The sequence below is a fragment of the Anoplopoma fimbria genome, chromosome 22, assembly GCF_027596085.1.
Source record: "Anoplopoma fimbria isolate UVic2021 breed Golden Eagle Sablefish chromosome 22, Afim_UVic_2022, whole genome shotgun sequence".
In the NCBI taxonomy this organism is placed as follows: domain Eukaryota; kingdom Metazoa; phylum Chordata; class Actinopteri; order Perciformes; family Anoplopomatidae; genus Anoplopoma; species Anoplopoma fimbria.
The window spans coordinates 1,994,969-2,022,390 of NC_072470.1; the positions used below are offsets into that span (position 1 = coordinate 1,994,969).

General features: G+C 42.2%; 2 protein-coding genes across 2 annotated transcripts in view; one reads left to right on the forward strand and one right to left on the reverse strand.

The window, feature by feature from the left end:
* The first annotated feature begins 2,165 nt into the window (after nucleotides 1-2,165).
* Nucleotides 2,166-9,261, forward strand: LOC129111744 (cyclin-T2-like). Its single transcript, XM_054623825.1, has 9 exons — nucleotides 2,166-2,436; nucleotides 2,844-2,925; nucleotides 3,030-3,158; nucleotides 4,309-4,369; nucleotides 4,527-4,589; nucleotides 4,792-4,837; nucleotides 6,519-6,682; nucleotides 7,050-7,120; nucleotides 7,221-9,261. The coding sequence occupies exons 1-9, from the start codon at nucleotides 2,279-2,281 to the stop codon at nucleotides 8,247-8,249; spliced, it is 1,803 nt and encodes a 600-aa protein (XP_054479800.1). The 5' UTR covers nucleotides 2,166-2,278; the 3' UTR covers nucleotides 8,250-9,261.
* A 13,283-nt stretch (nucleotides 9,262-22,544) lies between these two features.
* The window catches only part of zranb3 (zinc finger, RAN-binding domain containing 3), a 69,631-nt gene continuing 64,753 nt past the window's right edge, over nucleotides 22,545-27,422 (reverse strand). Inside the window, exons 20-22 of the mRNA XM_054623795.1 lie at nucleotides 26,564-26,756; nucleotides 23,923-24,054; nucleotides 22,545-23,253 (exon numbers count right to left, since the gene is read on the reverse strand). Coding sequence (XP_054479770.1) covers nucleotides 23,155-23,253; nucleotides 23,923-24,054; nucleotides 26,564-26,756 — 424 coding nt within the window. The 3' untranslated portion in view covers nucleotides 22,545-23,154. The remainder of the gene's footprint in view (nucleotides 23,254-23,922; nucleotides 24,055-26,563; nucleotides 26,757-27,422) is intronic.

Sequence of the window (27,422 nt, forward strand, 5' to 3'; positions counted from 1 at the left end):
TATCCTCCTCTATGGAATCTGTGAAGACGATGATGATGATGATGATGATGATGATTGATGATTTATCTTCTGATCTTGAATCAAATAAGCGTATACATTCACAGAACATTGCTCACATTTCATAAGCAGACTCACTTAAATCAACCCCAATCCGGTTGCTATATAACTCTTATTCAGTAGGTTCCTACTTAGTTAAACCTACACTTCCCATTGTCCTTGTTTTGATGGATCAGCTGGGGCATTATTGTTAGAGCTTCAATAAACTAGACTTTTGTTCTCGCTTTCTGCTGCCCTTTAGTGGTAGAAAGCGAGTAATGTAAGCAACAGGGTGCTCCACCATGTGGTAAGCAATGCCCTATCTATATCCCATTGACATTTGTGCACCCTTTCAGCCCTTTGCGAGGTCAAACAGAATGATATGTATTGTATTATGATAATAAAGACATTTTTGGAATTCATTAAGAAGTCATGTTTACAGCCACAATTCAATAACAACAACAATCTGAGCTGTGGTCTGGTTCTCTTATCGTATTGTTTAAAATACACTTGTGGGTCCTTGCTCTACATGTCCCCAAGAATTCATTGATAATATAGGCCAGAGGGTGACAGATAATTGGGAGACATTTTTACAATCCACATGCACCCATTTTCAAAGCAATAGTGATACAAAAAAAATATTTCTAATGCTTCTAAGGGCTATTATTATTATTATTATTATTATTATTATTATTATTATTATTATTACACTGCTGCTGGCTAGCTGAGAGCTGCCAAACGGAATTTCGCTGTATCACTACAATGACAATAAAAACCTCTTTATCTTTATCTTTTTTTATACAGTATATATTCACAGTAAAATTAATGCAAAGCACAGTTGTGCCCCCAAGTGGCTAATCTGAGTATATCAAGCTTAATTACTATATTAACTCTAATGAATAAACAAGGAAACACCAGGATGACTATTAGTAAAAAAGAGCAAAGTATACTACCTAATACAGTACCAGTCAAAAGATTGGACACACCTTCTCATTCAATGTTTTTTCTTTATTTACAAACAAATGCTCAAATGCCTTCTTTTATATATATATATATATATATATATATATATTATATATATATATATAAATGTATATATATATATATATATAAATGTATGTCTTCTTTTATATATATATATATATATATATATATATATATATATATGTCTTCTTTTATATGTATATATATAAATATAAATGTATTTTTTTTTATATATATATATATATATAAATATATTTTTTCTTTTATATATATATAAATGTATAATATATATATAGAGGATGGTAGCACTGCTGATTCAAAACACAGATAAAATAGCTTTATATAAATGTAGCACTTATATATATTGCATATATATAAAGTATTTTTTCTTTTATATATATATATATATATATATATATATATATAAATGTATATTTTTTTATATATATATATATATAAATATATATTTTTCCATATACGATGCATATATATATATATATATCTTCTTTTATATATATATATAAACCATAAACCGGTTTCTAACCAGCCTGGGCTGCTCATCATATCTTTTATATATATATATATATATATATATATATATATATATATATATATATATATATATATATATATAAATGTATTTTTTATATAAATATATGTCTTCTTTTATATATATATATATATATATATCTTTTTTATTTATATATATATATATATATATATATATATATAAATGTATGTCTTCTTTTATATATATATATATATATATATATATATATATATATATATAAATGTATTTTTTTTTATATATATATATAAATATATGTCTTCTTTTATATATATATATATATAAATATATGTCTTCTTTTATATATATATATATATATTATTTATATATATATTTTATATATATATAAATGTATTTTTTTTTATATATATATATATATATAAATATATGTATTCTTTTATATATTATATATATATATATAAATATATGTCTTCTTTTATATATATATATATAAATATATGTCTTCTTTTATATATATATATATATATATATTTTTATATATATACAAATGTATTTTTTCCATAGCAACGAGGGGGTGCAGTACTGACCTCCGACCACCCGATCAGAGGGGTGGCGCTGTTCAGAACCCATCTCACCGGTTTCTAACCAGCCCGGGCTGCTTCACCATGTCGTCCTTCCGGTGCTCTCCCTCCCGATGCTAGCACCGTCGGGCTTGGCTGCGGGAGCGTAATGGCGGTGCACCGGGGACCCTCTACGAAATGGCTCTTCACCCGGGAGCAGCTCGACAACACCCCGAGTCGCCGCGGAGGGATCGAGGCCGACAGGGAGCTCTCCTACCGGCAGCAGGCCGCCAACCTGATCCAGGACATCGGCCAGAGACTCAACGTGTATCCTCCCTGGAGATAGCCACCTAGCTTGAGTTAGCATTAGCTTACAGCCTGGTAGGCCGGGACAACAAGGGTTTCTCCAAGTTATAACACCACAATGTGGATGATAATAACATCTATTTCAAACATTTGCATAATGATGTACTGTAATATATATGTAATTTAACTAAAATAACACGTGGTGTGGGTGTAGCTAGCTGGTAGCATTGAGGCCTGCTAGCTAGCTTAGCTGTTGTTTTGTGTCCTTTCCATTGTTAGCTTTGAGCCAGAGTGAATCAGTGACACGTGAGGCTGGTTGCAGGTGTGGAATTAAACATGTAAACACGTTATAATGTGATTATTACACGTTTTGATGTGTGTTTGTGCTGATCTTCCTCCCATGTGTTCCTCCTTAACTTAAAGCCCAGCTCTCAACTGATTATCAACACTGCTATAGTATACATGCACAGGTTTTATATGATCCACTCCTTCAGCAAATTCCATAGAAACGTAAGTACCACTGCAGTGTCATAATTACTGGTGGCACCCTGTGAAAACTGAACTGAGGTTGTGTTTTTTCTTCTTCCCCCTTCTCTCTCTCTCTCTCTCTTTAGGTCATTTCTCAGACTACGTTGTTTCTGGCAGCCAAAGTTGAGGAGCAGCCCAGAAAGCTGGAGCATGTCATTAAAATAGCCCATGCCTGCATTAACCCACAAGAGCCAGCCGTAGACACTAAGAGCAACGTAAGTAAACTACGACCAAAGGAGCAGGATTTACTCAGTTATGAGGCTCGGGAGAGGAAACGACGCACTGAAATGCATCAGAGCAGCAACAGAGTTGTTGAGTCATTTGATCAAATAGAAATGCTTGCTTCTCTACTGCTTTTATGACAGTCACATTTCAAATCTGTGAGTTGTGGACTGGTTGTTTGGGACAAAACTATTACATTACAGTCATTTAGCAGACGCTTTTATCCAAAGAGACTTACAATAAGTGTATTAACATAGGTATTCAAGAGAACTACTAGTCACCAGAAGTCATAAGTGCATCTCCTTTCTTAAACAAGCATCTAAGAGCATAAACCAGAGCAAAAGTACAGAAACAAACTAATACCAATACAATAAGTGCAACAAACTAATACCAATACAATAAGTGCAACAAACTAATACGAATACAATTAAAAATTGAAGGCAATTGTTTCACTTCATTTTTCTAGAATGATTAATACACAGTTAAAATACAGTACCAGTCAAAAGTTTGGACACACCTTCTCATTCAACTGCTCTGAAGAATCTAAAATATAAAACATATTCTGGTTTGTTGAGCATTTGTTTGTTTACCACATAATTCCATATGTGTTCCTTCATAGTTTGGATGTCTTCAATATTAATCTACAATGTAGAAAAAAATAAAGAAAAACCATTGAATGAGAAGGTGTGTCCCAATTTTTGACTGGTACTGTACTTGTTAGTTGTGAAGTTGCCTCCGCTAAAGTCTGATTGATATAAAGTTGACATGATGATAAAAAGACAGTTGTCAAATATAAGTTTAAAATTGATTGTACTCACTGCATAATGTGCTTTGGCTGCCTTGTTGTCCACTCTGTCACAATTGGTTGTAGCTAGAAAGGAAAAAGATAATTTGGTTAATTTACTCAGTGAACTGCAATATATAATAGTATTTATACAGTTAGTAGCCTCTACCTTCCCTCTGCCTGGTTTGTGTCGGCTTTGAACCCCTTACATCAAGCACAGAAACAATGCACAAGCCTAAACATATCAGCTTTTCAACCCGCTGAAAAGCCTGATCGTCTGGCAATGCTTTTATTTTGTAGGAATGCTGATAACAAGTTGAATCAAGCCGATTTTAAAATTGTTCATTGATCTTTTCCAGGCATTCCAGCAGCAGACACAAGAGCTTGTAGCACTGGAAACAATAGTGCTGCAAACGCTGGGTAAGTGCTACCAAAGCTATTTTATCTGTGTTTTCAATCAGCAGTGCTACCATAGTACTTAGTTATTTTAACGATTGCAAACCACAATATCACACTCGACTTCTTATTGTGCTGGCACCAGTGGCTGATCGTCTTCATTCAACATCTTTTATTGCAGGTTTTGAAATAACAATCGATCATCCACACACAGATGTTGTGAGGTGTTCCCAGCTAGTGCGAGGTATAACCTTCTTTCTCGGCTTTTCTCGCTGTGTATTACTTCCACAGAACTGTTTTGAAAATGTTAAATCATTAATTCTCTCTAAAGTCAATTATTTACCTGCTGTTATTAACGACACACTAATGTGTCGAAGTTTAGTCAAAGTGCAACGTTTTCAAAGTATCAGCTCGGTTCTAAAATGAACTTTCTCCTTCTTTTACAGCAAGCAAGGATTTGGCACAGACTTCCTATTTCATGGCTACCAACAGGTTATTATCCTGTTCCCATTATTGCACTGTAATGGCACACTATAGCTTCCTGTCCTGCAGGGCCCCTTCCTGTGTCAACGCCCTGTTTGCGCCTGGGTCTCTGGGAACCCCCTCGTGTGGGGAAGTACCGGCCGGGCTGCTGTGTGCGGTGTATTGTACAAGGGCTCTGTTGGCACATAGGGGTTGAATGCACAATGTGGAGTGTAGTGGTGCTGTTTACCTCTCAAGGTTGTTTGGTACGGAGTGCATATGTCTAAAGAAAGAACTCAAATGGTAGCCTGAATATAGATTGCCACTAAAGATTCTTAAACTTATAGAGTGCTTTGGTAAGTATAGTTTACAGTTCTCTTTCAATTTTTTTGCACATTTTTCACCCTAAAAGAGCTAACAATGAAACGCCAAACTATACTGCAAACTGAATGCTTGTGGCAATGCAGATTTTTATCTCGTAGTTGTATAATTCATTTGTATCGTAGTACTGTAAATATGGCAGCAGCAATTCGCTACGTAATGATTAAGACTTAATATACACAGATCTTCGGATTTTGAAATTATTGTGCTGTTGTTATTTCACTTTTTTGTTCTTACAGAGGCTGCTAGTTTGATATGCAAGTCTGAGAGATTGATGTTCCCAGCAGATGATGGTAGATAGGTTCTCTTAATTTGGGGTTATGCACAAAGAATGAAGTCTAGATTGAAGTGGTCATTGACGATACTGAAGATATTGGAGGAATAATATCTTGAGAGAAATGTTCATATTGTTGCGGCATTTCTCCAAGACCGGGTGACCTAACAGAAGAAGTGGCACTCTGTTTGACGATGTGTCACACATAGGACTGTAAATAATGTTGATAACTCTTAACTCAAACTATATTTACCTTACAGCCTATTTATTTCTGCATTTTGAATTCTAACACTGTTCATAGCTTTAAATGCAACTCGCATGAACACTAAAACGCGTCATCGCAGTTTCTGCTTTGCCTCTATGGGTATTGTAAAACAGCAACGTTGCACTTTTGCTTAGCGAGAGACATTGCACTTGCTGATATTAGGAATCGGATGTAGGAGTGTTTAAAGTCTTGGTTTAACTTTCAGTGTGATTTTGAGACTCTTGATAAATACAAGCTTTAATACAAAGGATCCAGTTTGCAGTGTAGTTTGGGATCAAGGGTGCATAGACGTCTGTGTTTCTCAGTCTTAAAGTTCCCGTGTTTGATGTTGTAAAGTCTCAGTGATGACGGCGTTAACTGCTGTCTGCGCTTATTCCAGTAGTTAGTGGATTTTAATTAATTTGCTTATTAGTAGTGATTTACTAGAGTAATTGCTCATTAAGAGATTGAGAAACACAGTTTTTGATGTTTTATAATTTCCCCCTTTTTAAAATTTAAATCTAAACACACTAATGTGGCCAAATCCAGGTTTAATATATCATATGAGACTATGTGTGTGTGTCATTCATACACTTAGGAAGATATCCTAACAGATAGGTTGTATTAGCTGTTCCCGTACTATAAGGTAAGGCTGTGTGTATGTGATTTGAAAATAATATTAGTCTGCTTGTGGGTAAACATCTGCTCTGTAAATGTTGCCTCGTTAAACCCTCTTAAATGAATATTATATATGCATTTTCCAGCTGACGGTTGTGTCTTTCTCTTCTGCTTCTTGTCTCCGCCCCCTGCAGTTTGCACCTCACCACCTTCTGCCTGCAGTACAGGCCCACGGTCGTGGCGTGCGTCTGCATCCACCTGGCCTGCAAGTGGTCCAACTGGGAGATCCCCGTGTCCACGGACAGCAAACACTGGTGGGAGTACGTGGACCGCACCGTGACGTTACAGCTGCTGGACGGTGAGAGCTCCTCGGCTGGTTCATCCGTCTCTCCGACTTGTTTTACCCCTGTAGAAAGAGCTTGAGGAAGACCTTGGGTGTTTTCACTTTCCCAATAACAAGTTAATTCCTCAAAATCAATCCTGAAGTTTTTTTTTTATTATTTGTCTTGCTGCTATTGAAGTGGCTACATTCATTCATTCATTTGGACTCCATTCATGGTCCCTGGTCGCCCTTACTGACATTGCCTTATCCTTAGTGGCCAATGTATTGCAGTCTTAGGCACGCTCCTGGTCTTAATCAACAGAAAGAATCAGAATGACGTGTTGGCACTGAGCCTGCAGTGTGGAGAGGCGATCACTGACACAATTGTCTCCACTGTTTTCAGAGCTCACACACGAGTTTCTTCAGATCCTGGAGAAGACGCCCAGCAAACTGAAGAGGATACGGAACTGGAGGGTATGTCATAAATACTTGTACGAGTACAGTTCATACAGTGCGGCTGGAACAGGTTTGGACCGGTTCAGTGTCTCATGTCGAGCTCTGTTGTTTTTTTTAGGCTATTCAAGCAGCTAAGAAGCCAAAGACGGAGGGCCAAGCGGGGGATAGTGCCTTCCAGGGGACGTCCTTAGACGGCCTCTCCGGTGTCACCAACTCCTTCTTCCCCTCCACCTCGTCGGACTCGGACATACCCTCCCTGAACAACATCGCAGCCTCCTACGCCTCCTACCAGCCGCTGAGCGACGAGTCGAAGAGCTGCGGCTACGACCACTTCTCCGAGCCGCACCTCTCGGACTTCACGCTGGTGAAACACGAACACAAAACCTCTGGCGGGGGCAAAAACCAGCAGCTCGCCGCAAACGCCCCCACATTTTCGCGGCCGCAGAAAGTCTTGACTCTGGAAAAGTACAGAGAGAAACACGCGGCGGCGGGGGACCTGGCCCCGCAGAACGGCGTGAAGGACGAGCCGGGCGCGGACATGTACGCGCCCCCTCCGGCTCTGTCCTCGCACCATCACAAGAAGCGCTCTCAGGCGCAGCAGGGCGGCCAGTCGGGCGACGGCAGGAGAGACAAAAGCAGCTCTAAAAAGGGCCGACTGCAGCCGTCTTTCGCCGAGAACGGCTCCGCCACGGGCGAGGAGCTTAAGATGAGGATCAAAGTTTCGTCCGAGCGCCACGGCGGCTCAGAGCAGGGTGGGACTCTACCGGGCAAAGACAAGCACAAAGAGCACCGTCACTCCAAACACGGCCACTCGCACCCGTACTCCCTCAGCAAGGGGACGATAGAGAACGCCTCCTTATCGATAAGACCCGACGTCGGTTCGTCCAGCTCGTCCCGCAAGAGACCCCACTCCGACGCCGGCAACCACAATCACAACAACCACCACCACCACTCGTCCAAGAGCGGCAGGAGCAAAGGAGGCCTCGGCTCCTCCCACTACGCGACGGAGGGCGGCCAGAGGATGATGGAGCACCACGGCCACGACGGGAGCAACGGCGTGCTGCCCGTCAACGGCCAACACACCGACTACAAAGACACTTTCGACATGCTGGACTCTTTACTAAGTGCCCAAGGAATGAACTTGTAACCCTCGGAGAGTCCGCAGCGTTGTCTAGAATAAGGTATTACCATGTTTAAAAGAATTTAAAAAGAAAATGAATTTATTTGTCTTTAAGTTATCACAATTCCGCATCGCCCTCAGTCGTGTCTACACACTGATTATTGACGATTTTAAACTGTCAGAAAAAATGTAAAATGATATGCATAGAGCTGTGTACTACTAGCTTGCAACAACAACAAAAAGAAGTTTTAAGAACGCGGCTGGAATAATGAGATTTTAAACATTCTTTTAGCTGACTATTATGATTTTTAACGTGCATGTTTGAAGTCACACAAAAGGGAAGGCAAAGCTAGTGTTCGCAGCCGTCGTGACAGTTTACAGACAGTTGTTGTTTTATTGTTGTTGGGTTTTTTTTTTGTATGTTGAGACATTTTGTTCCACTGAAAATCTCAGGTCTTGAACTTTTTTGATATAAGAACGAATCTTCCTCTGTTTGGGTTTCATTACCTGTATCCGTGGAGATGCATCACCTCGTCTGTTTAATGACGACGACGAAGACGGCGGTCTGCTTACATTTCAAAGAGAGCATCAATAGTTAAAAAAAAAGAAAAGAAAAAACAATACAAATATGAGGCAGAGTCAGAGTCATTTGCTGTCTATTTGCTGTCTATCGGGACTTCCAAGGCCGCACCTGAACTTAATGTGCAGACTCTCTATAGAGCTACAAATGAAGTTTACGTTACATCTGCTGTGAAAGTGCATTTAAGATATATCGGCTAAAATTACAAAAAAGGGCCTTGTGATTGTACCTCGTCAATGGCTATACAGTATGATACATGTTATTAACTATCAGAAAATACAGATCTCTAAAATAGGATTGTGTATATATGACTGTAGTTCAGATTTCAACCTGTCGGTTTATTGCATCAGTCCAAACCTTCCTCCATTCAGTGTATCTTGAGATCTAAAGCAGACTCTGTATTGATGAACGTATCCTCAATTTGTGTATTGGGAGCCCAAATAAAGGTGTAAAAGTCAATTTTTTTACACATCACAGCGATTTTTCTGTTCTAAAGTGTCTGACGTGAAACCAGAAGTGTGCATTTTGGTTTATTTGGTGGGGAAGGGTAAGCAATTCTGTAAGGTGACATTGAACATAACAAAAGGCTTAACTTTTTAACAATGGAACGACTAATTTCATTATCTAAGGATATACCAATTCATTTCTCATTTATTCCTTAAAATGTTTGCAAATTGTTAAATATCAATAGTTAACAGACACCATGTGTTTTGTTGAACCCAAGATATTCAGTTTAACGTCATTAAAGATGAAGCAAAGCAGCAAATATTTACATTCTAGAAGCTGAAACCAGTTAACTCTTCACATCTTTGCTTAAAAAAACTTAATCACAATTGTTACTAATCACTTTTCTGATCTTTGTCTAATGGAAAGAGATAAAGCTTAATCCAGCTCTACTTACTCGCTTTTTCCAAGGTTTTCAACTGCAACTTGCTTGTCTTCCTCTGTGAGATAGAAATGGAGAATATTAAAATAATTGAAACCTAAGATAGCAACTGAGCTTTCTCCAAAACATCTAAACAAACTATGGTAAATGGACTGTACTTTTATAGCGCTTCCGACCGCTTAAAGTGCTTTAACATTACTCATCACTCACCCGTTCATACACTGACTGGTTAAAAGCTCGGGTTAGGCTAGGAAGAGGTTCGTTTCTGTCAAAATGTACATCGTTAAAACTGAATATTAATTAACTTTTAAGACAGCGTTGATTCAATTAATCGGTACTGTTATAAAAGTAAATAATCAACAAAAATTAAAATACTGAGTACAAAAAATGTACTTCCGTATATACAAGGACCTCTTCCCCCTTAAATCCAAACAGTCAACATGAAATACTTGGGGTCGCCTTGACTCAAGTTTCCCTCTCAAGTTAAAAAAAACCCACAGTCCTCAGTGAAAAATAAAAAAAATAAGAATCTTAAACCCCTAATTTTGGCCCGGAAAGCACATGGAGCATGCAAAAATGAAAAGAACTGCCAAATCATGCAGATGGTTTAATCCCAGCCTCATAACATTGGATTTATTCCCCATTGAATATAAGCCCCTTGCTGCATGTGAAGATAAAACAGACATTTATGTCAAACGTCGCCAAAGAACATTCTTATAAAAATAAAAAAAACCAGAACGCACAATGGTCACTTCCTGCCACCTCTCTGCTTACACACAGTGGATTGATCTATTGATTATGCTGCAGGCTGCGTACTTAACAATACTGATCAAATGAAATGACCAGCTTTCAGCAGGGGCTATGTTTAAAAGAGCCATACTGGAGCTCCAATAGGGTGCTGAGGTGATTAGCGGTTGCTGTGTTGCTAAATTGGTAATGCTAATGGGAGTAATGAGGCATGATTGGAAATCCAAGTTAAACCACTGCATGAGCAGAATATTTAAATGAGTTTGGGCCGTTTTACATCTGAGGATGCTTTTTTGTCTTTTTCTTTTTAGTAGCTAAACTACCTGAGGGCTGTTTTTCTTCTTTTGTTCTTCCTGGAAAGACTGTTTGTCAGTGAAACCTGCCATTCGGTCCCTCCCAACAAAAGCCCTCACAGGGCTCTCAAGGTTCAGCTTTGGACTCTCGCACAATTGCGGCTCGTCCGTGGGTGGAACATAAATCCAGTTCCTGATAATTAACCAGCACCCTCAGAGCAGACGCAGCGCTTTCGCCGAGTATTACCTTCTAATTTTAGCGTGGAAGACAATGGGGAAATTCAGCGGGTAGCACGTCAGTGAAAACGCAACCATCTGGACATTCTCGCCCGCACTGGTGGGAGGGTGATGATTTATTTTCAGCAGCCCTCTCGAGCTGAATAAGAGACGCCTACTGCTTGATAAATCCGCAGAGGGGAAGAAGAAAACAGAGAGATGCTTTTCTTTTTTTTGTGAGCAACAAATCCCAGAATTAAGAGCCATCTGAAAGGAAAACACCGTCCAAGCTCTAATTACAACTGAAAAGATGGCAACATGTGCAGCCGTGCAAGCCTCAAACACAAAGACTATTATTACCATTATGATCGTTATAGCAGCTAAAGCAGCAAATTAAAAGTAAATGGATGGTTAAGTCGCACTTTTAAAAGATGATTTGTAGAGCATATTCTTTATGTTATCATGGATGCAAAAAGGTGACAGCATCATTTAAATGTATTCAGTTTGGGACAAGAATAAAATGAGCCATTTGTCAAAGAATTGCAGATTCTAGATACAGTACAGCAATAAATCCTTCTTCATCCATACATAGCTGTTTAACCGCCTCACATCCACTAGATGGCAGTATTACCTTTGGCCTTTTTTACCACCAGCAGGGCCGACCAGCCGCAACACAAACATCCAGCATCGTTTTCTCTGCTTTTGGGAGGGATTTAATTTTTTATAGAGCAAACAAGACGCAGTGTTGAATAACCTTGAGAAGAAAAAACAACCAAAAACAGGACGCCGCTTTTCATGCCACCAATCCAAGGTGCCTCTCAGCGCACTCTTGTGATCCTCAGTCACAATAATGTGTCAGCTCGCAGGGCCGGATCCATCTCATTAACAGATTCAGATAACTGTCGGGGACGGCCGATTGGAACTCGGACAGAGACATTCCAGGAAATGTCACGGGGCACTTGGGTAATTTCGCCCTGTGGAGTTGATGAAAAAATAAAAGGCCTTTTACGCAGAGCAGGCATACGGTGCCACTCGTGCCCATGTGAGTCTTAATGCAAATGATGCCCAGGAAATTGTGCGGGAAAGTGGCATAATTATAAGCCATTGAAAGTCCATTGTCATTCCTGTCTGAGAGGTCCCTCTTGAAAAATCAGGAGCTGATGGAAACCCCTTCTAAGTACCTGAGATAGAGCCGGAGGGAGAACGACTGGCCTGAGCTGCCATTATGCCATGGTAACGCAATTATATCCAATGATTGGCAGCAGCATAAATTAGCCTTCCGTCTTCGTGGTGTGGTTTACTTTTTTTTTTGGGCTCAGGTATCAATGTTTCACTTGCTCAAAAAAAGGAGCAGTGGTGCTCTCTTTAGCCAGCTGTTTTTCAGTGAAAAATAAGACATTATTTTACAGTTTTCCCTCCGTAATTATTCCCTTTACTACCCCGGTTTATTTCCTCCGCCCCGATGCAAATGCATCCTCTCGCTGCCCCTCGGACACCAGAGATTCATGTTTGTGGTGGGAACCGCACAGCACCAGCTGTCCTTTAAAAAGAGACGGCTACAAAAAAAGATATAGTTGATGTGAAATGTCTTCCTCCCTACTCGTCCCCAATCATCAATAATTCACCGGCTTCGACATTTGAACTAATTATGGTGCACCAATGGCCTATTTGAGCAGGGTCCTGTCAGATGAAAGCTGCTCGGTCCTCCCTGTCAGCGGGTGCAGGCAGCGAGAATGAAGCGACAGCAGTGGCGGCTGAAGCCATTAAAATGAATGGAAAGTACCTTGAACAATCGTACACCTGTGACACACACCCCCACACACACACACAAACAGAAACTGCTGCCTCAAATACACTCAAACACACACAAACACACACACCTTTAACATTTGCTGCCTCACACACACTCACAGACGTACCACACAAATAAAGGGGAAGAAATAAACACGAACTGCCGCCTCACACACACCCAAACGCAGACATGCATAAACATGATGTGCTACAGTAGCTTGCGCACACAGAAACACACACATACACACACACATACATTCTGACGTGCCCGCCACCTGTGTGGGTTGTTTGGCCTCCTCATCCAGACCTCTCTGGTTTTAATTAGCCCGCCGCTGAAGTGTTTTCCTTTTCATATTCTCTGAAGGGCAATGATAACGGCTACAGCCGAGATGGAGGCTCTCCGCTGGTTTGTTTCATTAGGGAGAGCATAACGACCCTGCAATCACAACACCAAGAAAATACCTGCCCTAATAATTATTTTCCTCCTAATGGTTCATTCTCTGCTACGGCATCTGTCATCAGCGGCTCAACTGAAAGGATTTATAAGACTAATAATAATAAGAATCATCATTATCGTGGTGCAATTGAGCTTTCAATTTCTTCCGCCAAATATGGCCCACAAGTGATAAAGAATGACACGCACCTGGATGAAAACTAAAATGTAACATGACGGTAGTACATACAGTACTGAGTTTGAAAGGTAAATACATTTTAGCAGCATGTAACTTTCAAACTATAGTTTGAAAAAAAGCCTACTTGCCTTCTTGCCAAGAGTTAGGTGAGAAGACTAACACCAGACTCATGAATGTACACTGAATATGGAGCTAAAGACAGGATCAGTTAGCTCAGCATTGCAAAAAGACCTGAAGCAAAGAGAAACAGCTAAAATGGCTCTGTCGGAAGTTTAAAAATCTAAAACTCACAAATTAACATGTTAACAAAGGATCTACCTACATAACATTAAACCCATGTAAACAACAACTGCTACTTATTACCACTCACTTCACAACTAGCATATAGACAGTTGTATGGTTCTCCTCACCAACCTCATTTTATAGCAGTAACAGGAAGCTGGTTTCGGCATATAGTGCTCTGATAAATCCACTGTACGCGACCTGTTCAGTAACTAAAAGCAGAAAGATAAATTAGCGGTAAACTAGCTAGCTGGTGAACATACTGGAGCAATTAGTAGATAAAAAGCCTGATATATTCTTTAAGGGTCGGTGGAAACCAAAACAGACTAAACGAAGGGATATATAAAAACATGAGTAAACCTCTTCTGCAGAAGACAAACTACATTTTTTGTTCTCTACATTTCCTTGACCTTCCTGACCTTAATTCCCCAAATGAATTGGATAGTTTGCTTATAATGATTTCATGGAGGGAATGCCAGTTCAAACGACTTGCGACCAAGCTGCTGGAAGCTCTAGGACGTCCAGTACTTTAACACGAGTGAAGCAGCTCTTCGGATCATCAGGTTTCCGTGGGAGATACAGCGGGGTGTCATCGGCGTAGCGGCGAAACAAAAAAAACATTATGGATTATGCAGCAGAGTGGGCGTGTGAGGAGGAGGATGAGTTGGTTATATAGAAAGCTGAATTGAAAAAAAGGTAGGAGTCGAGGCTTTCCAAAGCTGGATTTGGGTCGACGGAGCATAGAAATCTGTTTTTTTCTCTGTTCGCAGTGGCGGGGTGAAGCAGTGGGGGTGCTGCCAAGGGTTTATTGATATCTTAAGGTGAAGCAGCACAGATGAAAATAGTGACTGTGGTTACAGTTTTGAGATATGATAATGGTATCTGGCTTCCATAACTACTGCAGATTCATGTTACCATATCATGCAATAATTACACTGAAAAGTACATCCTTTTATTACTGCTGTGCCAGACAAGCACAGCAGGTTTTAAAAGCTGTCACAAGGGTTTTTATTTGTGTGTGCCATTTTCATTTTTTCACCTAATGCGATGTCAGGCGTTACAGCACTGACATCGAGATAATGACGCCAAAAAGATAGTTTTTTTGCTGCCGGAACATCTGTAATCTATTATCGACATGTCTTCAACAGCAGAGGTGCGTGTGTGCGAGGCTGCAATTCAGGCTTTTGTGTGTGCATTGGTGGGTGTAACAAAGCTAATCCTCTGTGTGTATTGGTGAGTGTGTGTGAGAGAAATATCCCATAGACGCACCTGCTGCTGGGTAATTCCTCCAGCGTGTGTTCATGTCCTCCTATTATCTTCGTTTTTCTTCTTTGAATCAGCTTCTCATTAATTCGCCAAAGAATCAATCAATCATTCCAGCACACGTTTCAGTACATCTGACACTGTAAACGGCTTGTAAAGCATATTTGCCTGCTTTTGCGACACATGCATATAAACCTGTATATAAATGCCATATTTATTTTAATTTGTTTGCCTCATTTCTCTGATATGTTGGTATTTACTGGTTGTGTCATCTTCAATCATATACAGAAATGTAATACATTAAAATTTGAATGGATACTCTGATGTCATGACGGACAGATTTTTTGTTTTAAAATTGGAACCTATTGTCCAATGTCTTTTGTGTCATCAAAAGTGATTGTTTTTGCCACTGACATGCTCACATTGTTATATGGAAATGACCCTACCGAGAATAAAAACATATCTTTACCTTCCACTTGATCCCGTCTGTTTGTTATTGTGCAATGTGACTTGTCGCCAGAAGACAATGGTAGAAACCTGTTTGCATATCTGTTGTTGTGTCCGAGTACAGACAGCGTAGCTTAGCTTTATCTTAAAATATTTTAAATATCATGGCTGAATATCAAGCTGATTTCAACAATGCGGAAAGAAAAATGTTTTACTTCTCTGTCGGGTCCTTTCCGAAAACATTTTAATAAAATCTGAGCCTGTCAGTGGCAAAAACAAGTACTTTTAGTGGACGTAAATTGAGGGTGAGGAGTTGCCTGAGCGATTACATTGTGTGGCCCATTTCCCCTCAATTCTGGATCAGTTTCAATAAACGTCAAATAGTCACTAGACACAAAAACATGAAAAAATAGGGTCCAGGTTGAAAAATACCCAGGTTACCCTATAAGTCCAAATAAGTATTGTGGTTGAGGCAAATCAACTATCGTTTAAAGGAATAGATCAACATTTTGGCAGCTTATTTTAACCCTAAAGCTCACAAATTCACCTGTTATACTGTATATGTTGTTTGATTATTTCTTACAAAAAAACAAAAAAGGATAAAAAAAAACACCAGATTGACACCTGATATGAATCTAGGACACCATGTGTTCCCAACTACCTGAATTATACAAACACTGGCACGGTGATGACTCCGTTTTAACACTCTCGGGATTACCGCCGATGCTCCTGCTGTGTTAAAAACCGTCCAACTCTCTTCTCCAGGTATATCTGAACACCTCGGCCCTTTCATGACGCCTGGCAAAACCTGCATCACATAATTAAATAAGATTTAGATCATCACATGGAATCATTCTGTGTGGGCTGATGGTGATTTGATGCTAAAGCCAACTTTCCCCCCCATTTATTTTTTCCTTTTTCCTTTTGCACCAGCCCACTCGCACAGTTTTTGAGAAACTGGCATTACTGAATATACAAAAAAAATAAAAAGTGGCGTGGGTGTGAATATGTCCACGGTTGAGTGGCCAAATGAAACCCACTCAAAAAGTACTTATCAATAAATTCCAACTGACAATTGTGACACAGGTATAATTGGTTTTGCTTAGAGTTTCATATATGATGAAAGATTGATGACAGATTCTATTCACTTATATTTTTAGCACATGTAGCAACATCTAGAAATCAGACTAATGACTTATTATCATAGGCTCTTTGCTAATGATGCTATGAGGGAGGTGGAGGCCTTATAATAACTTACATCACAGCTTTAAACAGCCTTTGTGTTTAAATGCCAACTTAACTTTACAGATAATTGTGTTTGCCGCTAAGAAAAGGTGTCCCCTTCCTTCCTGATTTGATTGGGCTAATTTTTTATAACTATTAAGCACTCGAGAACACGCGCCAACACTTGCACCCAAAACAAATAACTCCTAACACTTCAGATTTAAGTTAAACTTAGCCCTCTGCAAACTTATTCCCAAACTTTTTTTTGCTGGTTTTATAACGGCTACAAGGTGATAATCATCTAGTGGCAGGAATCCCAGATCTGGATCGCCACCAAAGGCGAATCAATTGTTGCCGAGTACAAAGCCAATCTGTCCGCCATTTCCCACTGAGGGGGAAGTTCACACACGTTACAAACATAACCTTTCTAAGGTGGATATAAGAGCTCATTTTGCCGTGGAAACATACTATAAAAGTTGTAAACCTGTAGCACCTTTTTTAGATGAAGGAAAGATGATTTGCAACATTTGCAAGAGAGGTGAGCACACTTTAATGTGAAATGCAAAGAGGCTGAACAAGAAAGTTATTTTTCAAGAGTTCATCATGCCAGAAATTCACAAAATGTTTGAGTATTGACTAAAAACAGATTGCTTTAGTAGATGTAATCCAAACATGTTTTGCCAGCTGGAAACAAGGGAACGGCAATGAGGAAGTTATTTTTGCAGCCCTGTGTCCAGACACGCTGTCACATGATCTTATTGACTGTGCAGATAAATATGAAGTCGACCTAAGGGAAGCTAGCTGCTTTCCAGCTCTGGGCCTTCCATGAGGACATTTCCTCTGTAGCCCTCTGCCCTGATGTGTGACAAGACATCCGCCGCCGCTCAGTTGCTCACGCCGCTTGTTCAAGGCATTATGGGATGTTGTACCGACAGCGCAGAGGGGCTGATGGAAGACAGTCGCAATCGGCCGGTTCTCATTAGATGCTTGGGCTGTCTGTGCTCATTAGGTCGGCGGCGGCGCAGTGGGGATCTATTCTCCTGAGGTGACCAAAGGTGCTTACGCAGACCTTCCAAGCCTCAGTAATGATGCCCCAGACCTGTCACTCTTGTCACAAGACTGACATGACCTTTTTCTGGCTCAAATAAAAAAGAAAAAAAATCACAGGGATGAGGCAAGAGATGTCCTATTTTGCCCCTCTGATTTTTGAAAATCTGCCCAGATTTGCATCAGCGCGCAAACTATTTCTAAGCCGTTGGGTTCTGTCTTCACAGACAATTTCACTTCCTGCGAATTGATCGGCAACTTCGAACAATTCAAGGTTTTAATCTATGCACAAAACAGCCCAGACCTTGCCATTAAGACCTACGAAATAAAAGGCATGCCGTGTGGCTGAATAGATGTCTGGAAGCAATCTATGAGAGATGGCTGATCAATGGGCGCCAAATAAAAACGGGAGATGAAAAGATGTCTTTTAAGGCTCATGAAAGGGGCAGGGAGGGGGGGGGGCTACTTGTTGGAGGGCATTTTGCTCGAGCTTTTCCATTTTTAACCTCAATCATCTGAACACGGCGCACATGAAAAGGAGGGAAAGCGGTAACGCTGTAGCCGACTGTGGCTTTATTTGTCTGATGTAAAGTGCCGCCAGGAGTCTTCTGTGACTCCATGAGACATTTCAATGTGCGAGCTGTGTGTTTAGTCAATGCTGCAAACATTCTTGTCTCAGTGCTTTTATGTATTCGAGTAGGGGGGGAGAGACTGTTGTCATTGGAATACTTGTGTCTTTTCCTTTCTTGGTATATACGCGTATGAAAATGCTGACACATCCTGCTGTAATGCGTAAATCTTAATGATAATAAAATATAAATGAGATTACATCAGTCCTAAATTGCATTAGTTGCAGACAGCTTGTAAAAAAAACAGCGTGGTCAGATCCAGTCCACACTGGGGGGGGGCTCTCCAAACAAAGCCTGATTGTAATGGGCCACATGACGCGCCAATTTAGCCCCCACGCGAGCTCCGACATACGAATGCGAGCGAGCCGCGGAGGCCGACGTACATTAATCCTCGCCAGATTGGGGACTGTGTGAATTATGTTAAGAACCTTATCTGTTATTTCCCCTGGTCTCCTGCTGGGTGAATTGATTGCGTTTTTTTGGGGGTCTTAATCCGCAGCATGCCATGCATGTTGGGAGGCAACCGGGGTGGGGCGGGGGGGGAGCCATCTTGAATAAATAGAATTTGGACTTGACAAAAGCCACCTCCAGCTGAGCAATGAGCAAGCGTCCTTTCACCACTGCACATCCCCTACCCCGCTGAATGACATTAGGAAACGGCCGGCCACTGTTTACGCGGAAGTGCTGTGTTGATTTTCCGTTTACAGACGCGTTTTTTTCTCCCGGAATATAATTTGCGTGCGTGACACTCATCAGGATGGATAAGCCCATTTTGGGAACATCTCAACAGAGAGTTTTTTTATTTTTTATTAGATTCATTAGATCGCTGATGAGTGATGGCCCTCCACCAATTACCTGGGCCGTAATACCGTTTTTTCCACCCCCCTCCACCCGGGGCGTCGTACTCCGCCGCGCCGCGCCAGCCTTTCTTGCAAGCCGGGAAAATGATTAATCATCTCGTCGCCATCCCCGAGAGATGACATGACAATAAAGACAAAAAGCCTCTCGTAGGCTGAGGCTGTTTAAAGCCAAGAATCGCTTCCTAAACGCCGACTCCGGAGTTCAATTAGACGATACGCGCTGCAGCCGTATAGAATACAAGCTCTCACCGCAGAGGTCTGACTGGAGGTCCTTTCCTTTTTCTATAATGAGGTTCTGCAGTTCACATTCCACAAGAACGACTGAATATCAGAGGTTGCTTTGGCAAGACCGAGACGCTGCCGGTCCTGTTTTTCACTCCTGAAGGGGGGAGCAGCGGGGTGCGACCTCCCACGTGTCTATTTCCTTTCCCTCGCTGAAGGGCAGGGAGGGTCACACACACACACACGCAGAGGGATCACAGTGGAGAATATGGCAGCCAGGAATCAAACCGCAGCAGGAAGCGGCCGCGGATTGGAGAGCCGGCGGCTGCACGCGGCGCGCCGAGCCGCCTTTTTATTGGCCCTTCTCCATCACACCTGTCACACGAGATTGGGTTTGTGGAAGCGCTTCGTTCAGCTCAAAGAGGCCAAAGTAGATTATGGGGGCAGGCGAGGCTGAAATGGAATAACCAATGGAATGGCGCCAAATCTAACGCCTTGCTGTCTGAATGCAAATCACGATTGAATTATGAATGATTTGTATGGTTTGCCGTCGAGTTTTGGAACAGCTTCTCAAACACATCCGTGTCACAGATACATTTTGTCACCGCATCCTATGAGGGGGGGGGGGGATTAATGAAAATGAAACCTACAATTACAATAATCATTATTACACATAATGTGATGTCTGTCATTAGAGAAATTCCTATGGAATTGAGCAGCGATATTAATCTATTTCTCAATTTGCTGTGGACCTCCAGGAGCCCAGCGCAGGGCCCCTGGAGGTCCTCTGACCCACATTGAGAAACGCTGTTGCGACCCCGATGTTAGCATTCATTTTTGTCAGAAATGTATTCCTCTGTGAATGGCCTTTTCTTCTTTTTTGATGATTGTGATAAGAAAAGCTGTACTTCCTGGCTTCCCTAACCTCTCTCACACACACACACACACACACACACACACACACACACACACACACACACACACACACACACACACACACACACACACACACACACACACACACACACACACACACACACACACACACACACACACACAAGCAAGCGTTACTCAAACAGGAGGAAATGGTGTGTTTGCTGGAGACTATTTTAAGCTGTGGAATGTAAAACATTTGGTGCCCTGGTGACCGTTCACAGCAGCAGGGCGGTGGATGTGGGATTGACTCAGAATAAATGTTTGGCGTGTCTCAGTTGCAAATTTTTCAGTTTCTCTCAAATAAATGTTAAAAACAAAAGTATTTATACATCAAAATCCCTCTATTCTCATCCCGATTCATCCTAAATCTATAAATAAACGTAATTTGGGGTGATTGGTCACCATTAGCCGGTGGATTGTAGAAGCTAGCAGAGTGATATCATTAGTCAGAGGTGTGTGTTGGATCTCACTCCTCTATAACTGTTTATATTCTTAAATAGAGTTTCATTCACGGCCTAATTTATTGATTTCTCCCTCCGCCCTCTACAGCTCCGTATTGACTCTCCTGTGACAGCCAAAGGCTACTTTTTCTGGAGCGTTGCTAGTTTGTCTGTGTGCTGTACAAGGAGTTGAACAGTGAAGAACAACATAACACAACTGTCCTTGGAAAGTCTGCAAAAACTCTGTTCAGCAAAAGTAAAAACGCAGTAAAACTTGCTTTAGATATAACACACAATACTTAGAATAGAATCTATTTATCGTTGGTTTCAGTCTTTGGTTCACTGATGTGGTTTCTCTTTTTTTATTCCATTTGCTTGGATTTCCTTCAAACGCCGCCATTTTTTCTTTTTCCTTTCTTTTGTCCGTCCACTGTGATTTTCTAACTATGTGTCATTACCTCCGTCAGATATTTGCCGAGCTAATTTTGGTCCATGTGACGCCCAAGAGCATGCCGCGTTGCTATGTAACCCCGCTGAAACCCGTCTGCGGCGGTGGCACCGAGGCGAGGACGTTGATTGCACTTAAATGTGAAGGAAAAAAAAGTGAGTTGGGTTTTTTCGCTCTGGTGGGGCCTTTAAAAGAAAGAGGGGAGGGAGGGGGGTGTGTGTTAGTGGGGGAGAGCAGACCTGCAGACCTCGGCGGTCGCCCCGTTCGGTGTTTGAGTCCGTCTTTATTACTGTCATCACCTGCGAAGGTAATGGTTTTTCCTTCCGGGCTGATGGGTTGTCCGAACGCAAACAGTGTCACGTGGCTGCAGCGGCGCTCTTTACCCAGCAGCCCCTCCGGGAGGATCATGAGACGTCTTCATCTGGGCGCCGCCTCATTACGGCTCCTACAAACACACACACACACTCTTCTGCCACAGCTTGATTTGTGTAACCCACAGGAAAAAAAACACTCTTCAGCACTACTTTCCCTCCTCACTCACTTTCTCTCTCACACACACACATACGCATCTTTTGGGTGTAATAAAGCAGCAGATCAGAGTCATTGGCTGCTGACAGGGACTGACACTGAAACCGGCTGTTGTTGGAAGGCTGCCTGGGAGATGTTCATTACTCACAAAGCTTGTCGGTTTGGACAGGAGAGGAACAACGGTCTTATTAAGTGGAGACCTGGAGCAGCCGTAGGGGAAATACACACACGCCCACGTGCGCGCCCACACGGTCTCCCGAGAAAGTTTGAAGCCGTGGCTTCGACCGAGCGCTCTGATAGGCCGAGGGAAGTTGAGGGCTGCCAGGAAAAAAAAAAGATGTAGAACTTTTCTGAATTTGCTGAGTTCGGAGTTGGCTGACAGACGGACAAAATCGTGACGTGACGACATCCGCCGACCGCCGAGCATCAGCGCCGACGGGGACGGGACGTCAAATTCTGCCGCGGAGGACTGTGATTGGCCTCGTTTTCACAGGAGCCTGCTGGTATTGATTGGAGTTTCTGATGTCTGTCTGGCTCATTGTATAACTCGCACAAGAAGAGAATTCAATATTCCCCGACATTGCTGAACCTGAAGCCCTGTTTCCATAGTAACTCTGCTCTCCGTCTCTCTAAACATAGCCCTCCCGACTGACTTCAGATCATCAAGCACAGCTGAAGAGGAGGAAGATGCGTGGACATGGACAATGATGTTCTTGACTCGGGGCGATGAAATGATTTTGCTCGCTCGCCGGAGCGGCCGACACCGTCTTGGTGTATTTACAGTCCGAGCCGTGGTTTAAAGCGGCGGAGGAGAGGAAGGAGACAACATGAGACAAGATGAGAACAGGCTTTTTATTTTTACAGGGGAGCGTTCACCCATCTTGCAAAAAAAAAGGAAGATTTACAAGGTGCCACTTGTTGATGTGGCGCCAATGAGGACACTTGCGTCTTCTGCCGTGAAGTTTTAAGCACAAAGCCCCCTCTCACCCCCCTTTGTTCATCTCTCAGCTGCTACTTTTCACCAAAGTTTGCAAAAATCTGAAAATAGCAAGCATCTCTCTCTAAACAACCTGCTCCATTTCAGCCCTCAAGCACAAAAAAACAGGGGGCCGTCGTAAATCAAATCTACCGCGCCCGTGACGGTTCGGGGACGAGAGGGGGAGCTGGCTGAATTAGCATTTGATGCAGTCGACTCTAGTTTAGGTTTTTTAGGGTAAATCTCCACAGGTCCAGCGGGACGCCGCTGATCTCGACGCAAATGGATGTAGAGGAAAAAGTACAGGAAGTAGGATGCAGAGGAAGTCTGGCCTTTTTAGCCTACTCTGTCAGAGAGAGCGGCATTTCTAATACTTTAATGTGATCGAAGGATCATCTGCATTCACGCTAGCATGGCAGCGAAGACTCAACAATGTGATTTAGAGACATTTTAAACCTACAACAATCCTTACTAAACCTCTCATTTCATTTCCTGACGAAGAACCTGCTGATGTCTGACGCAACCTTGGAGGCCGCCGCGCTCTTCCTCATCTGGCTGCGTTCCTTGGCTTGCTGAGCCGTCCTCTGTGGAGAGAGAAAGAGAGAACGGAAGATGACGTAAGAGGTTGAATCTGCGCCGAAGAGAAAATATAAAATGAGATCGATACACCGAGCGTCTCTAGATTAAAGCGTCTCGAGTGGCGGCAGTTAACTGCGTGAGGATCACTCTTATCGGAACGAGCAGCTCTCCGCATCATTTCATACGCGTTCCAAACTGACACCCACTCTGACAAACAAAAAAATGATCTGGCGTGAAAGCAAAGCACATTTAAAGCGACAATGAAAAGCTCTGTTTTATTTCAAAAACCTCTCGAATCGGTGCGTTTTTTGTTTTTTTTAAAGACTGTCCGGGATTATGAAATATTGACGGCAGGAGCTCAAGAAGGGGAGATGTTCCAGAGGCAACAAACGCTATGCATCAATATGTCACACCGGCACATCATGTGATGTTATTACGGGCAGTATATGGCTTCGTGAGGGATGGTGTGACTGTTGATCAATTTGTTTGACCATGTATCACATTACCGCCACGACGTATGATCCTCAACATGAGTGATGAGGCCGGGGATAAAGAAGAAGTCCATCCACCTTGCCATCTTAAATGTTGGACAAATTGCTTTGGCCCCTTAGGTTCTAAAAGCTGGTTTGTTATGGGTGCAACGATGCGGTCTGTGTGTGTGTGCGTGCACGTACGGTTCTGTGGCACACGGTGCATAGCGTCTGCAGGTTGTCCAGGGAGCATTGTCCTCCCCCACTGTAGACCGGACGGATGTGGTCCACCTGCCAGAAGTCTCCTTCGACCGGGGCCCGGATCATCTCGTTCAGCTGTAGGAGAGACACACACATAGGAAGGAAGCAGTGAGCGGCTCAGTGTAACGCCTGGATGTTTTCTCACACTGCTCTAAATTGCCCCAAAAAAAAATCAAGCTGTGATTGCGCCGCCCTCCCACACCATCCATCTACGCCGGAGTTCATTTTTTTTAAACCGATGTGATGTCTTTAGTGAAGCTCAGTCTTTCTCCGAGTGCTAAAGTGACCTAAATTACTATTTTGCCGCACGCACACGCACACGCACACACACACACACACACACACACACACACACACACACACACACACACACAGAGAGGCGTTCGCGCTAAACAAATCTCTGCACCACAGGGGCACTTCTGCAATGCGCTTCACAATAAAAGAGGATAAAAACAAATACGTCTGGAGGAGCTCACATGACAGGGAGGCACATAAGTGGTGGAAAAGTTACAACAGGAAATAATGAAAGGAAGGTTTAAAGGATGGAAATGCCGAGGTTAATGGAAGCCTGTATGAGTTCAAGGATAAAACTAATTGATGAAAACAATTATTGCAACAAAGCGTTGACAGTGAACTTTGACCCTCTATTATCCATCACCATCGGATAACCTGCTAACAGATGTTAGGAAGTGTGTGGCTTATATTGTACTATCTTCATATTCTACTGTACTTTTTATGAAGTTGTGTACTTAAGTACAGCCTTACTTCACCTGAACCCTGAGGCCTCATATTTAGTGCTAATTACCACGTATGACAAATGACAAACCAATGTTGTGAAGATGGTAAACGCAACAGTTAAACATCAGCACCTTAACGTTGTCACGGTGAGCATGTTAGCATGCTGAAGCTCAAAAAGCTCCAAAGACAGTCCAACAGTTAGTCTGCAAGCATGTCCTTAGACTGTTAACCTGTCATGGGTGCAACTAATGATCTTTCAATTTTTTTACATCAATTAATCTACATCAAAAAATGTTGTTGGGTTTGATTTATTGATAAGTCATCTCATCTGCAAAACGTGTAAAAGGCTAGAAATTGGGAATAGGTAGTGTGGATACACATTGCCTAAAGCAGCAGCCCAAATCTCCAAAGATGTGAAAGTAATAATCTTTTAAGATATTTGTTAACATAAATGTCTCTGAAGTCACTATCTATCACAGGATGAGGCAGACGCAACAGGGTATATCGAGCTAATGAGCTTCTGGTTGGGCCTTCCTGGTTCCTGGACTTAACAGGACCGGAATACCAAACCAAAACAACCTGGATAATGAACCTGTAAGTTGATTGCTTGTTTTATTTAATTCTGAAAAGAAATAGACTAAAAGAGAGAATGATAAGAAAAAAGTATTTGAGAATAAAAGAAAGGAATACAGAGAGAGTATGAGAGAGTAAAGCAAACGCAGAAGAAAAGATGACTGAGAGAATCAGAATGAGAGAGAAGCATGATGGGAAGAGTTCAGGGCAAAAAATCTATTTTCCTGCTTTGAGTGCTACTCTGCCGACATTAAGGCAGCGAGCTGGAATTGATCCCAACAGATTTAAAGAACAGGCCTGCTCACGGGGCCAGAGTTCACATCTCTCTCACACACACACACACACACACACACACACACACACACACACACACACACACACACACACACACACACACACACACACACACACACACACACACACACACACACACACACACACACACACTCTCTACAGTCAATTGAACCTGCTTTTGTGCCAAAACCATGCACCTTGCAACACCAGACCTCACTACTACACACTAACACACAACTAAATAATGCTGACAGGCACCTAAAGGCCTCACACAAAATACCCAAACACACACGGGAAAATTCTGATGTACACAAACTTGCACGCACCGACACAGACCCCGAGGTACACATTAAGACACACACACACACACACACACACACACACACACACACACACAGGCACACACACACACACACGAACCCCCAGTATGAACCAGAGAATGAGCCGATAATCTTGAGGCTCCTCTACCGCTGCGCCGTCTTATCATGTGGCTGAGTTTGTTTCCTCTAAAGCTCGGTGCATCGATTGGTGCTGATGCAGCCGCCGGCGGCACTGGCAAGGAGGCGGGGAGTGAGTGTGTGAGAGAGAGTGTGTGTGTGTGTGTGTGTGTGTGTGTGTGTGTGTGTGTGTGAGGGGGGGCTGGCTTTGCAGAATAACAGCCGACCAAATCAAACAGGCTTACTGGTCGAGGCCTGGCACTGGGAAAAAAAAAAAGAAAAAGAAAAATCAATGGGCCCAGCAATCCATTTACTGGGAGCTGGCCCCTCGGCGTGCAGATCAACCTATGTGTGTGTAGGTGTGTGTGTGTGTGTGTGTGTAGGTGGGTTGAATAGAGATAACAGGGCGCTTTTATTTTTGCACCTACACAAACACACAGACATGAAATGGCTTATGTACGTTATGTAGTTCACCTCCAGATGATGTGTGCTTCATATCTGTCCTCCATTGAATAATCTGTAAGATTATGTAAGCGTCCCACCTGTTTGAGTGACAGCTGCGCCAGCCAGGTGTTCTCCAGCATGTCCTTGCGCTGGGGGGGCGGGGCGTCGTGGACCTTCAGGAACAGGTCGTGGGCGTGGAGGCCGCAGTGCTGACAGACGCCCTGCTCCGCCTCCAGCACCCGCGAGCGCATGTACGTCTGGCTGGAGCGCAACTGGAACTCCTCCTGGCACCTACGGGTGGGGCAAACATGAATATCTCCTTGACTGAAACTTTACATATTTAACCCCAAAAAGCTGAGAAAATGCCGCTATTGTGGTTTTACTACTGTGGTTGGATTCACCATCGTGTGGAAGTTTGATCAAAGTCGGGCATAGAGGAGCGAAGGATCTCACCTTGACTCCCTGACCCGAATCCAGCTCTTGAAAACCACTTACGGAAATTGGATTTTCTACTTTAAAAGAGGCGGTGAGACTAAAGGGACATATTGGCATATTTTTCAGTTGTAGGAATCTCTTCGGGGCTCTTATTCAGAGCGACCGTGCGAGTGAGCAGGGACAGGTGCAGCGTCTCGTTCAGGGACAGCAAGACGTTCCAGCGACCGAACGAGCAGAATATTTCCACTTCACATTAGAAGTATAATTTACATATGTGTTAAAATGCAGTGAATTTATCTTAAAAAAGGAAAAAAATTGAAAAATGTTAAGAAAAGGATGATTTTTGAGCTTTTTTTTCTGCAAAAACTTTCATTATTACTGATTTTTTAAGGGTGGCAGATGGCATTGGCACAGAGGACAATCAGTGCTTGGGAAGTTTAAGCTATCACAGACACAAACTATTTGAAAGTTAATTTAATATGCTTTCTATGGCTCACATCTTACTGAAGACGACATGGAGCG

Bases quoted from the DNA above. Each gene is read 5' to 3' on its own strand.
- LOC129111744 (XM_054623825.1), top strand. From the start codon at position 2,279: ATGGCGGTGCACCGGGGACCCTCTACGAAATGGCTCTTCACCCGGGAG. The intron at 3,159-4,308 runs GTAAGTAAACTA...GATCTTTTCCAG, and splicing joins CCGTAGACACTAAGAGCAAC to GCATTCCAGCAGCAGACACA. The intron at 4,838-6,518 runs GTTATTATCCTG...CGCCCCCTGCAG, and splicing joins TATTTCATGGCTACCAACAG to TTTGCACCTCACCACCTTCT.